Source organism: Pongo pygmaeus, chromosome 4, assembly GCF_028885625.2.
Source record: "Pongo pygmaeus isolate AG05252 chromosome 4, NHGRI_mPonPyg2-v2.0_pri, whole genome shotgun sequence".
NCBI classification, from domain to species: domain Eukaryota; kingdom Metazoa; phylum Chordata; class Mammalia; order Primates; family Hominidae; genus Pongo; species Pongo pygmaeus.
The window spans coordinates 33,914,301-33,926,377 of record NC_072377.2 but is presented as its reverse complement, the minus strand read 5'-3'; the positions used below and the strand labels follow the sequence as shown (position 1 = coordinate 33,926,377).

General features: G+C 37.2%; 1 protein-coding gene across 1 annotated transcript in view; it reads right to left on the bottom strand.

Annotated features, from left to right (window-relative positions):
* TARS1 (threonyl-tRNA synthetase 1) overlaps positions 1–12,077 on the bottom strand; it is a 28,583-nt gene that overhangs the window by 8,136 nt on the left and 8,370 nt on the right. The window contains exons 3-11 of the mRNA XM_054488448.2: positions 11,095–11,285; positions 6,464–6,587; positions 4,821–4,942; positions 4,184–4,301; positions 3,821–3,885; positions 3,660–3,738; positions 2,483–2,629; positions 1,222–1,320; positions 38–204 (exon numbers count right to left, since the gene is read on the bottom strand). Coding sequence (XP_054344423.1) covers positions 38–204; positions 1,222–1,320; positions 2,483–2,629; positions 3,660–3,738; positions 3,821–3,885; positions 4,184–4,301; positions 4,821–4,942; positions 6,464–6,587; positions 11,095–11,285 — 1,112 coding nt within the window. The remainder of the gene's footprint in view (positions 1–37; positions 205–1,221; positions 1,321–2,482; positions 2,630–3,659; positions 3,739–3,820; positions 3,886–4,183; positions 4,302–4,820; positions 4,943–6,463; positions 6,588–11,094; positions 11,286–12,077) is intronic.

The window sequence follows — 12,077 nt, the reverse complement described above, 5'->3', positions numbered from 1 at the left end:
TGAAAATCTTCAGTAGAAATTCAAAGCTGCCGAATACCAGTGTCCTGGGCAGTTCATGGGTTTCAGGGCAAACAGCTCCTTCTCCACCTCAAAGGAGAACATGTTCTCGCTGTAGTGCTGCCAGTGGCCCGAGGTCATCCAGAGTCGGCTGTTGAAGATGTTTGGGGTGACTACCTCCTGGAATCCTCTTTTCCTATATTCGCTCTTATAGAAAATAAACAGAAACGTGTAGGCAAATAAATGCTCATACTTCAAGTGAGAGTAAAAACTTAGCGATTTTATACTCTCCCATGAAAAAGACGGACACATGCCATGATTCAGAAATCCCACTTCTAAGTATATACCGGAGAGAAAACTCTTGGCACATGTACATAAGGAGGCTTATAAAAGTGATGCTACTGCAGCATGGCTGATAATAAGGGACAATTATACATCAGTGTCCATCAATACAGGGATGAGCGCATTGTAGTAGTTATATAACAAAATAATATGTAGCAAGTGAAAATAAACTTGATTTGCATGTCTCTAAAAATAAATCACAAGGCAGTCTGATACACAGTGAGGCTTCCTATATGTAACACACAAATACATAAATAATTTAAGGGTACAAATACATGGGCTAGATGTAAGTAACGGACAAAAAGAATCCAGGCCAACTTCAAAACAGTAGTTTCTTCTAGAAAACTGGTATATGATATACCAGTATATGGATATATATACCAGTATATGGAGGTATATGGATCAAAACTGGGTCCTAAAGAAAGGCTTTTTAAACAACTGTTTTTTCAATATCATGAATGAAAAAATCTCAAGCAAATATAGCTCAATGTGAATATTTGTTAAATTTGGGTAGTAAGTACAAGATATTGGATATACTATTCTCTATAAACTTACACTTGAAACATTTCATAATTTACAAAGAAAAAAAGCAACGTAAAAACCATTTTTTCAAAGAAAATACAAATAAATGATCAAAGTCAAAGAGGGCACAGAGCTCCTATGTCAAGGACCACAGGTCCCCCTTCAAGCTCACCAGTTTCTATGTGTATATGGGCAAAATCAACTACTAGGGATGATTTATGAGGCCACAGACTTCTACTTTTACTTATCGTCTTATATATTTCTTCTCAAATACAGATTATCTTTCCTTTTAGTAGACCTTATTTAATAAAATGATCATATATCCTAAATCTAAAGAAGAAAGCAATAAATATGACTTACCCTAATGAATTCAATAAGTACATTATAAATGTAGGCTCCTTTTGGCAGAAAAAAGCAACTTCCAGGGCTGAGTTCATGAAAGAAATACAGTTCTTGGTCCTGGGTAAAAGAAAAGCAAAAGAATGTTTATGTATGTCATGTATACGTGTGTGTATATATACATAAATTTCAGTGTTCTTGAGCTCAGAATATGGTCATGATGTTCCATATTTCAATCAGTGCCAATCCTGAATCAAAGAAACCATGTCAGTGTTTCTGGTGCTATAGAATTGCAGCTGATTTACAATTTGGTAGACATGTAACACATGGCCTGCCTGTTATATTCCTCAATCCAGTCAAGTTTCCCCAACAGTGGCAGGGAGTAAGGGTCCCTTCAGTTCTTTAACTATATACTGCAGTACCTCTCATGGTTCTTAAATTCCTTAAAGCTCCAAGATCTGGATCTTTTTTCATTTTATTTATTTATGTATTTATTTTCTTAATAGGAGTATCAGGAAGGAGACTGGGAAAAAGACACTGATAATGAAATAGATGATGGTAAAGTTGGCTGACTTTGGGTCATGGTGAAAGAAACACACCCTCCTACCTCCTTGCCAACATCCCCCTCCCCAAGTGCCCAAAAGCCCTCAGGGAAGGGCCCATCAATCATTGCTGGCTGCCTCATGGCTAGAATGTCAGGTAGTCAGGGGTGCAAGGCAGTGGCTGCTACCTCCAGCTCAAGCTTCATAACCTAACAGCCAAGGACCCCTGGCACAGAGTGCCTATTTTAGGGGGGAATGTTTTATCTAGCCTAACTTCCAGTTTAGAGGACATTCAGCAGTAACAGAGATAATGGGTAGAGGAAATGACAGCACAGGATCCATGTGCGACATGCTGCTAAACCTTGGGCGACAAGTAGGTTAATCTTTGTGGGACTCTGTTTCCACATTTTAAACGAGTCAGTGAAACTAGATGGTTTCCATAGTTCTCCCAGCTCTATGAGAAGCTGTTATACTTCTTTTACAGAAAACCGTAGATCATCAGTGTTTGCTCTCAATAAAAGTAGTTCAAATGCATTTTTGTGCGGTATTGAGCATACTCCAGGCAGATAATGTGGACAATCAGTAAGTGTTTATAGTTCGTACAGGACATAGCACCAGTTACTAAAAAGCTACAACATCTCTTCAAAACAAAATTCCTAGTACTTCATGCAGCTAAATTTCAAACTTCAAATGAAGTTGAAGAAAACTCAGTCTAGACACATCATTGTTCTTGAACATACCCTGCCAATTTTCCTATGATCTCGGTTTTTAGCTTCCTCTTGGAACTTCTCCCACTCTTTCAACATTTTAGGATCTGGGAATGAAATGCCATAAATTCTCTGGAGAGTCTCCATATCTGCTTTGCCTTCCCAGTATGTGGAGGAATTCTGAAAACAAGGATTAACCATGAAACAACATTCAAATTTGTAAACATCTCACTTATTTTAACTCCCAATTGCTTTGAGGCCTTGTTAGAGTAGTTACTCATTCTGCAGCACAAAGTTGGCTGTTTTCTATCCTCAAAAATGCCCCTCCCTCAATCTGCAGGTGGGTGCAGTGGCTCATGCCTGTAATCTCAGCACTCTGTGAAGCTGAGGCAGGAGGATCGCTTGAGCCCGGGAGTTCGAGACCAGCCTGGGAAACACAGGGAGACCCCGTTCTTTATTAAAAAAAGGAAAATTACCCAGGCATGGTGGTGTGCGCTTATGGTCGCAGCTACTCAGGAGGCTAAGGCAGGAGGGCCGCTTGAGCCTGGAGTGCAGTGGCACGATCTCCGCTCACTGCAACCTCATTTTCCAGGCTCAAGTGGTCCTCCACTCTGTCTTTTTGGGGCAACAGAGTCAGACCCATTCTACACCCCAATACCCCCACAACTGCCCACCCCTCAATACTCAACCACAATTCCACAAACACTACTTTGCCTGCAAAGGCATTTCTCACAAAATGAGCAAAAATAGAAATGAGCCAATAAAAAAAAAATCTTGAAATGACTCAATTATTCTCTTGATTTAAAGTGCATTTTAAAAACCTCCATAAAATGTTTATGAACCAGTATAAAACTGGGTTCTGTTAAAAACAACAACTTGGGAAATTATTAATTTAGACATATAAAGGGCAAAAGCACACACTCCTAGTGAGTCTCAAAGCTTTTATAGAGCCAGGACGGCCCATGCTGTATGATGTTGTAAAACCTCCATCCCCTGTGATTGCTCTGGCAATGACAGCAAGTCAGTCACCCCTTGAGGGATTTCCATTATAAAATCCTGATGGCATACAGCTCCCAGTTAACAGACAGCATGAGAAAATACCATCCTTTCATGTGCAACAGAAAATGGTAAAGAGAAATCAGTGAAAGTTTAAACACATATCTATTCTAGACAGATACATTCACATAGTCTTTAAAGTTACATTACTTACTTTGTGTATTTTTAAAGCCTTAATTTTGCCCGTGTGTCTAACATGCGGACCCCGGCAGAGATCTATCAAAGGGCCACACCTAAAGATAAAATGAAAAGAATTTTAACAAAGACAAAATGACATACATACCAGATACATTTAATGACATCTAATATTCTTACCTATAGACTGTGGTAGTTAGAGTATTCACCTTTTCATTCAATATCCGGCATTTGAACTTGTTGTACTGAAAACAGGAAAAATTATTATTTTAAAAAACTGTCCTTTAATTTTTACTTCTAAGTACTATAGCTAAAATGTAGCACTGTATGAATATAAATGTTGATACTTCATGTTTTTAAAACATGTTGAAGGAATGGTTTGCTAGGAAAAAAAACGAAATTAAAAAAATAATAAAAACACTTCATTTTTGCTAAAGAACCAATTAGGCTTCAGCTTAGTACACGGAACCCCAGTGGTGTCACTTCAACTAACATGAATAAATGATATTAACAGTGGGGGCCACGCACTATGGTTCAATTTACCTTAAACATTGCCAGTAAAGTTTCTTTCTTAACTTCCAGTCTTTCGAAAGCTTGTTTTTCTTTAATGATTTTCTTACACAAAGCCTCCAGAGAAGAAAAATCATTGCTAGACACACCCCTGAAGGAGAAGAAAGTATAATCTTTTCATTCCATTCGAATCACACCATGGCTTCGAAAAATGTTCATTTGGAAATAGTATTTGGAATACTTCAAGGGTTTTAATATTAAAAAATTAGACTATTGCATCATATCTTAGCATTCTAAACAAAACATTTTTCATAAGTAAGTTTTACATTTTATATTTTCAGTAGCTTCTACCTTGGTCATCCATGAAGACCTTTCTCACTAGTGACCCCTTCCCGCAACTCTATCACCAGGTTTTAAAAGAGAGGGGAGGACCAGTCTCCCTGAATTTCCCAAAATACCTTAGGACTCTACCTCCATCAATCTAGAATAGAGGTCTCATCAAATCCTCTATTACTTCAAGTAAATTGCAACACTTCAAGTACTGATAATGGGCATACCTGATGAAGAAGCAGTGAGATCTACATCATTCCTCCCTTATTGAGAACTCTAAGAATAACTTATGGACCCATAGTCATTGACTTCAGTCTTCTTTATCTAGTTGATGGCTTACCCTTCTTCGAGGTACATGTCATAATAGAATCCATTTTCTATTGGCGGACCGTAGCATAAACATCCACCATAGACTCTCTCCATGGCTTCACCCATTATGTGAGCACTAGAGTGCCAATACACCTGAAAATTTAAAGAAAAATAGCATGGTCTGAATCTTGGCATACAAGTTGCCAATTAATGTGGTTGTCTGAAAGAGACAGATGATAATATTTACTACAAGTAAACCCAATATATAAAATCCTAAATTTCTAAATCTATAAACTACTGTTTCTATCCATAGCCAAAGTAATTCAAAAGGCTTCCAATTACTAAAGTGTATTTTTATTTTGGAAATCATCTGGTTTAGCTGTTTTCAAACAAATTAAACTAAACTTGGCATCACTAATTAAATGGCATAGACTTTGTTCTCTGAAAACAACTGCTACTCACAATGTGACTAACTCATTGATTGCAATGGCCCAGGTTCTTTTGAGTCAATGTGCCCGCAGCACCATGTCTCAGACACTGTGATCTGGCCTTTAGCTGGCTATGGAACATCACTTAGAAATTACATGTTGTTACTGGCCCAAAACAAAGGTGGTACAACCCGACCCCACAACACAATGACAAAACACAAGACAAACAGCTGTACACTGAAATCAAATGGCAGTACTTGGTTTTAAAGTAATCACTGGGATGAGTCAGAATACACCCAAAGCAATGTTTTCAAGATTTAGTATTAAGGTACCAAAGTGACATTACAAAATTCTTGTAAGAAACTTGAGGGCTCCAAAATACATTTGAAAACCACTAATCCACATACATAAGTGAATCATCATCACTAAAACAAAATACTTTGTCTCCCCTTATATGATACACAGCCATGGAGAATTAAAAAGAAAATCTTGTCATCAAATGCAGGTTGACTTTTATAGTGTTATCCAGCAGATTTGCATCTTAAGATGAGAAAAAAATACGGAAATTGTCCAATAAAGGCAGTGCTTTGAAGTAAGGTTCAAATTTATTTGTCAAATGTACATATCTTGCTAGAATGTTCATAGTTTAGAGGCCAGGCGCAGTGGCTCACACTTACAATCCCAGCACTTTGGGAGGCCGAGGTGGGCAGATAGGTCAGGAGTTCAAGACCAGCCTGGCCAACATGGTGAAACCCCATCTGTACTAAAAATACAAAAATTAGCCAAGTGTGGTAGTGCACTCCTATAATCCCAGCTACTTGGGAGGCTGAGGCAGGAGAATAGCTTGAACCTGGGAGGTGGAGGTTGTAGTGAGGCAAGAGTGCACCACTGCACTACAGTCTGGGTGACAGAGCGAGACTCCATCATAAAAAAAAAAAATTAAAATAAAATAGTGTTCACAGTTTAGAAAACAATTTTTACTTGCTTAATCAATGTTTAATAAAATTCCCAAAACATTTTCCCTATTGAAGTGTCTAGTAATGAAAAGACTTATTCAGCTTCACCCCTTTATTTTCTAAGGCAAGCACTTTCATTATGTTCCCTAAATGAAGGACAAAATGAAGATTTCAAATATGACAGTGAGACAATAAATGTTAGCCACCCAATCGCAGCAGGACTGAGCTGGAAAAGACTTCAAATGTGAATCTGCATCCTAAAATTCAATGAATACTAATCAGCAACTTACTGCCTGAGCTTCCTCATCCTCAAACTTGAGAAGCTCCAAGGTACAATCTTCTTCCAGAGGGCGGTCCAGGTCCCACACAACATTATTTACTTTAGCAATAATGGTGTTGTCGGCCAGGCCTTGACTTAAAAAAAAAAAAAAAAGTCCACACATATATAAGTACACAAGAATCCAATTTGAAAACAGGAAAATAAACACTATTTTTCTTATATATTGATTTTTTTATATTGATGTATCTCTATTTTTCTGAAATATAATGATAAAAACAACAAATTCCAAAAATGTACCTAAGAATGTAACTGAAAGATCCTGAAAATGCAGAACATTATCATTTGACATTGAATGCCTCTTGTTTAAACAGATATGGCAACTCTGATAAATAAGCGCTATCAATTTCCAATGGTTTGAATAATCTTAATTTCTGCAACAAATAAGTTTTTTTTTTTAATTTTTTAGCGACAGGGTCTTGCTATGTTGCCCAGGCTGGCCTACTGGCGTGAAGCAATCCTCCAACATCAGCGTCTAGAGTAGCTGGGACAACTGGCACAAGTCACCACACCGAGTTTTCTCTTAATACACCCACCTTTCTCTTTCTACAAAGCTAAGCTATGTAGACTCCAAAGGAATAAAAAAAAAAAGGCCTATTAACTAACTTCTCTGTTCCTCTTCCTGCTTAAAATGTACACCAGATCCTTTCTTTGACAGACAATGCTAACCTCAGAATAAATTCTGCAAATGCCTGTGATAATATTTATAACAAATATAGAGGTAAAATGAAAGACTATTTAATAAAACTTTTCATATAATGTGAGTAAAAATATTACACACCCAATATACAACATCAAACATAAAATATCATCAAGTGATGAAATATCAGAGCACACAGAGTGTAAAAGCTACAGGAGTTCTGAGGAGGGAAAGCAGCACAGGTCAGAGTCATCTGGAAAGGCTCTGAGGATAAAGCACTCACAGGAAGAAAAGGGGAGGCCATAGCATTCCAGATGAGGGAATGGCCACAGACGCAAGCAGAGATGCAAGTGAAGAAAGGTTTATGCAGGAAGCTGTGTGACTAGAGCAGAGTTGAGTAAGGTGAGCCAGATTATACATCTAAATGCACAGCTAGAGAAATAATAGTCTATAACAGCCTGGACATCTCAACGAAGGTAGGCAACATTCTACACTGTGAAGAAAAAGTATACACCCTTTACACTGTAAATCTCAAAGAAACCTACCACTAGAAGGCTTTAAGCTAGCCAGGCTTGCTGTGTTGGTCGCTCTCTATGTCTAAGGGTTTACAACCAAATGTATACAACTCCTATCTGAGGATCAAGAGAGAAGAACCAAACAGAAAGTAAACAACAAAACTCCTTTCTATTTTCAATGCTCCTACTAACTTTACCATAGGTTATAAACAATGTTTTCTTTCCTCCTGAGATCAGATGGAGCCAATAAAATAAATACAAGTATTTCACAAAACATAACATGAATTTGGCAGAGAGAAATGTATTTCATCATATTGGTGTAAAGCAGTTTTCAGGAGATTAAAGAACTGATAAAAAGGATAATCGTATTCTCTATATTCTTTGGGAAGAACATGACTTTTATCTTATGATCCAAAATGGAGCCCCAAGATTCTAAGAATAGAGTTACTCTGAAAATGTAGATTACACACGGACCATACTGGATCATTTCAATTTTTCAAAGAAGGGTAAAATAATCTATAAGATTTGTAACAAAACGGCCGGGTGCAGTGGCTCACGCCTGTAATCCCAGCACTTTGGGAGGCCGAGGCGGGTGGATCACGAGGTCAGGAGATCAAGACCATCCTGGCTAACACGGTGAAACCCCGTCTCTACTAAAAATACAAAAATTAGGCAGGCATGGTGGCGGGCGCCTGTAATCCCAGCTACTCAGGAGGCTGAGGCAGGAGAATGGCGTGAACCCAGGAAGCGGAGCTTGCAGTGAGCTGAGATGGCGCCAATACACTCCAGCCTGGGCGACAGAGCGAGACTCTTCCGTCTCAAAAAAAAAAAAAAAGATTTATAACAAAACAAAACTTCAAAGAAAAACCTTTTGACGCAAATGGAACATGTCTTTTTTGTCCTTCCCTTTCATATTCACCACTAATTATGTGAATCTTTAAATAGCCTGTTATCAATGTTATAATTTTTCACAGAACAAAATGTTATTCTGGACTTTTGTAAAAATTTCATAAAGTATTCTCAGTGCAGATCAGTGAGTTAACTCCAGAGCTAAAGCCCTTCAATATTTTATGTAATTCAACCTTTTATTTTTTTCCCTGGAGACAGACTCTCGCTCTGTCACTGAGGCTGTAGTACATTGGCTCAATCTTGGCTCACTGCATCCTCCACCTCCAGAGTTCAAGCTATCCTCCCACCTCAGCCTCCAAGTAGTTGGGACTACAGGTGTGCGCCACCACGCCTGGCTAATTTCTGTATTTTTAGTAGAGACAGGGTTTCACCATGTTGGCCAGGCTGGTCTTGAACTCCCGACCTCAGGTGATCTGCCTGCCTTGGCCTCTCAAAGTGCTGGGATTACAGCTGTGAGCCAATGCGCCCAGCTATGTAATTCAACTTAGAATTTTATAGTTCTTGAAGAATATTTTTCAACTGAAGACTTGATAAATTACAATGTAATCTAGATCAACATTGTAGAAGGTAGAGGAAAAAGTTCCCAAACTAACAGAAGCCTAAATTTTAATGACACGGCTACAATCTCATTGTGTGACAACAGAGGAATCTATTAATCAACCTGACCTTCAAAATTATCTCTAAAATGAAAGGTTGAACTGATACGTAAAGGTCCATCCAGTTCTCTATGCTCTCACATAGAAACTTGCATGGTATTACAACTTTTTACTTCCTTTGGAGTACGGTAGAAGAACTTGTAGGTAGAAGCACTTGTCAAATGAATGGAAACACTCCATTCACTTTGTAAAAAGTACTAACTAATGTCTGTGGTACAGTAGACGCTCAAGGCTCATAGGCCTAACTGGTTCTGCTTCTACTAGTTGTATAATAGGCTTACCAAGAATCAGCCACGTTGGTTCCCCAAACTGTTTTTGTGCTTGTTCTTTTACGTGTTTGTTCAACAATACAAAATTGATGATGATCAACCACATGACAATTCATATGGTGATTTCAAATGGTTCAATTCAATACATAACAATTATAAATCAACTTAAAAATATATAATTATAAAATAACACAATAAGGGAATTATGGTTTCTATGAAAACCAAGCTGAATGTTTGAGAAGGCTTGATAAATCCAAGTCACACACACAAAAATACTGTCAAATTAGGTGTAACTCTACAACTACATGAAAATCTGCAAGGATTCTGCACTCAGACTACTTCTCAAATGTGTTAAGATAATGTAAGAATTCTAATCAGCACTCGCTATCCCCCAAAGCCTTGCCATGCATATATATATATATTCACTGTTTTATATATGTATATAAAGTTAGTGAATACATATATATTCACATATTTTAAGTTGAAGTGTTTAAGACCAAGATTGGCAAGCTTTTTCTGTAAAAGGCCACACAAATATTTTACACTTTGCAGGCCAAACATGGTCTCTGTTGTATATTCTTAGTTGTTTTATTTTTTCCAACTATTAAAAAATTTAAGAATCATTTTTGGCTGGGCACAGTGGGTCACGCCTGTAATCCCAGCACTTTGGAAGGCCGAGGCAGGCGGATCACGAGGTCAGGAGATGGAGACCATCCTAGCTAGCACAGTGAAACCCCATCTCTACTAAAAATACAAAAAATAAGCCAGGCGTGGTGGCGGGCACCTGTAGTCCCAGCTACTCGGGAGGCTGAGGCTGGAGAATGGCGTGAACCCGGGAAGTGGAGCTTGCAGTGAGCCAAGATCACGCCACTGCACTCTAGCCTGGGCAACAGAGCAAGACTCCATCTCAAAAAAAAAAAAAAAAAAAAAAAATCATTTTTATTTTTTGCTTTCAGGACGTACACAGATGATGACTAGAATTTCCCAATGCCTAGTTTAAGATATATATATATATATGTATGTTTTACCAACTATTATTTTGAAAAACTGACCAATTATTGATCCCAATCATATCAGATTAAGAAAGCCTCTCCCCTATTACAAAATATGCATCTAATTCTCAGTTAATCGAAATAACTTCTTCCCACCCCAATAAAAGTTTTAAGACTAGGAATAGTCTTTCATTGAATTTATAAAAATAGTACTTTTTTTCATGTGTTATATGAAGTTTCTTAACCTTTCCATGTAAGATTATCTAGCTTCATTTTTAACTTCAAAACCAAGACATTTAAGTCAAAATAGGTAAACACTGTCTAGTTGGTTTTGTAACATTTATAATCATAGTAAGACTAAAAATATACAATGCCCCAAAAGATAAGACCAAAGTAAACTCTTTCAGAAATTAACTTTGAATTTTGACTACAAAGCTCTGTATCATTTTGATTTTTAAAAAATCTCAAGTAGGCAAAATTAAACAGATTAAAAACACTGAATGGTAACATAAAAATATTATAAGAATAAAACATGGCAAGATAATAAAAGGAAGTTTAGTTAGACCACAAACTATGGAAGGTCATGATGGGTGTAGCTTATACCTAATTCCACAGGCAATTTGATATGGTGTAGTTTTCCAAGATTCCGCATCAACCTGTTTACCATCAGGCAAAGTGACTTTAATTGGCTTGCTATCTTTTTCTGCCTTTTCTGCCAGAATGGAATCATGTTCTGCTTTTAGTATATTATACATCTCAAGACGTGTGTAAATATATTCAGGCCAAGGATTCAACTGCAAGACAACAAACAAATCAGGAAATAAATGATCAGTAAATATTGCTTTCCTATTTAGAAATGGGAAATAAATAATAAAAACAATACAGAAACCCAGGACTATTGATTCAATGTGGTAAATAAACACTGCCAAAATCACCCGGCATTACCTCAATTTGGTTCTAAATGAAGGTAAAAGAAGGAATTAAATGCCCTATTCTTATGCTGAATCGACAATTACCATTTTGCTACTATTTACAGCAAGTGGTTTTTTCTCTTTTAAGATGTCTTCTTAGGATCTTTTCTAACTAAATTATTTTACACATAGAGCTATAAACAATACTGGAAATAAAAACAATAAACTGGCTTTTCCATTTTGTTTCAATCATGTCCAGGTGATGGTCTGTGCAGCTGCTCAGCCTATATGTCCACTCACAACAAATCACAAATTTCTTTGACTTAAGGTCTCCCCTTCAAGGAAAGTATTTACTGAATTCAAAGATGCCATGATCACCTTGGAGTATGTAATTAGCAACTATATAAAACAACACACTACTACTTTCTATAGTAGGTAAAATTAACAAAAATATTCTATATAAAACACCCACTTAGGTTTCTAGAGGTTTGGCAAAGAAAGAAAAAGGGACAGCAATCAGAGAGCTGACTTCCTCTACTGTCAGACTCTATAATCTATGGAACATTTCAAAAAGGCAGTGAATCTGTGGTAACAAAAGAGTCAAACTAACATCTACAGCATTGATCATCTTCAAATTACATGAACATTAACACTTCATACAAAAGTGAAGAGGAG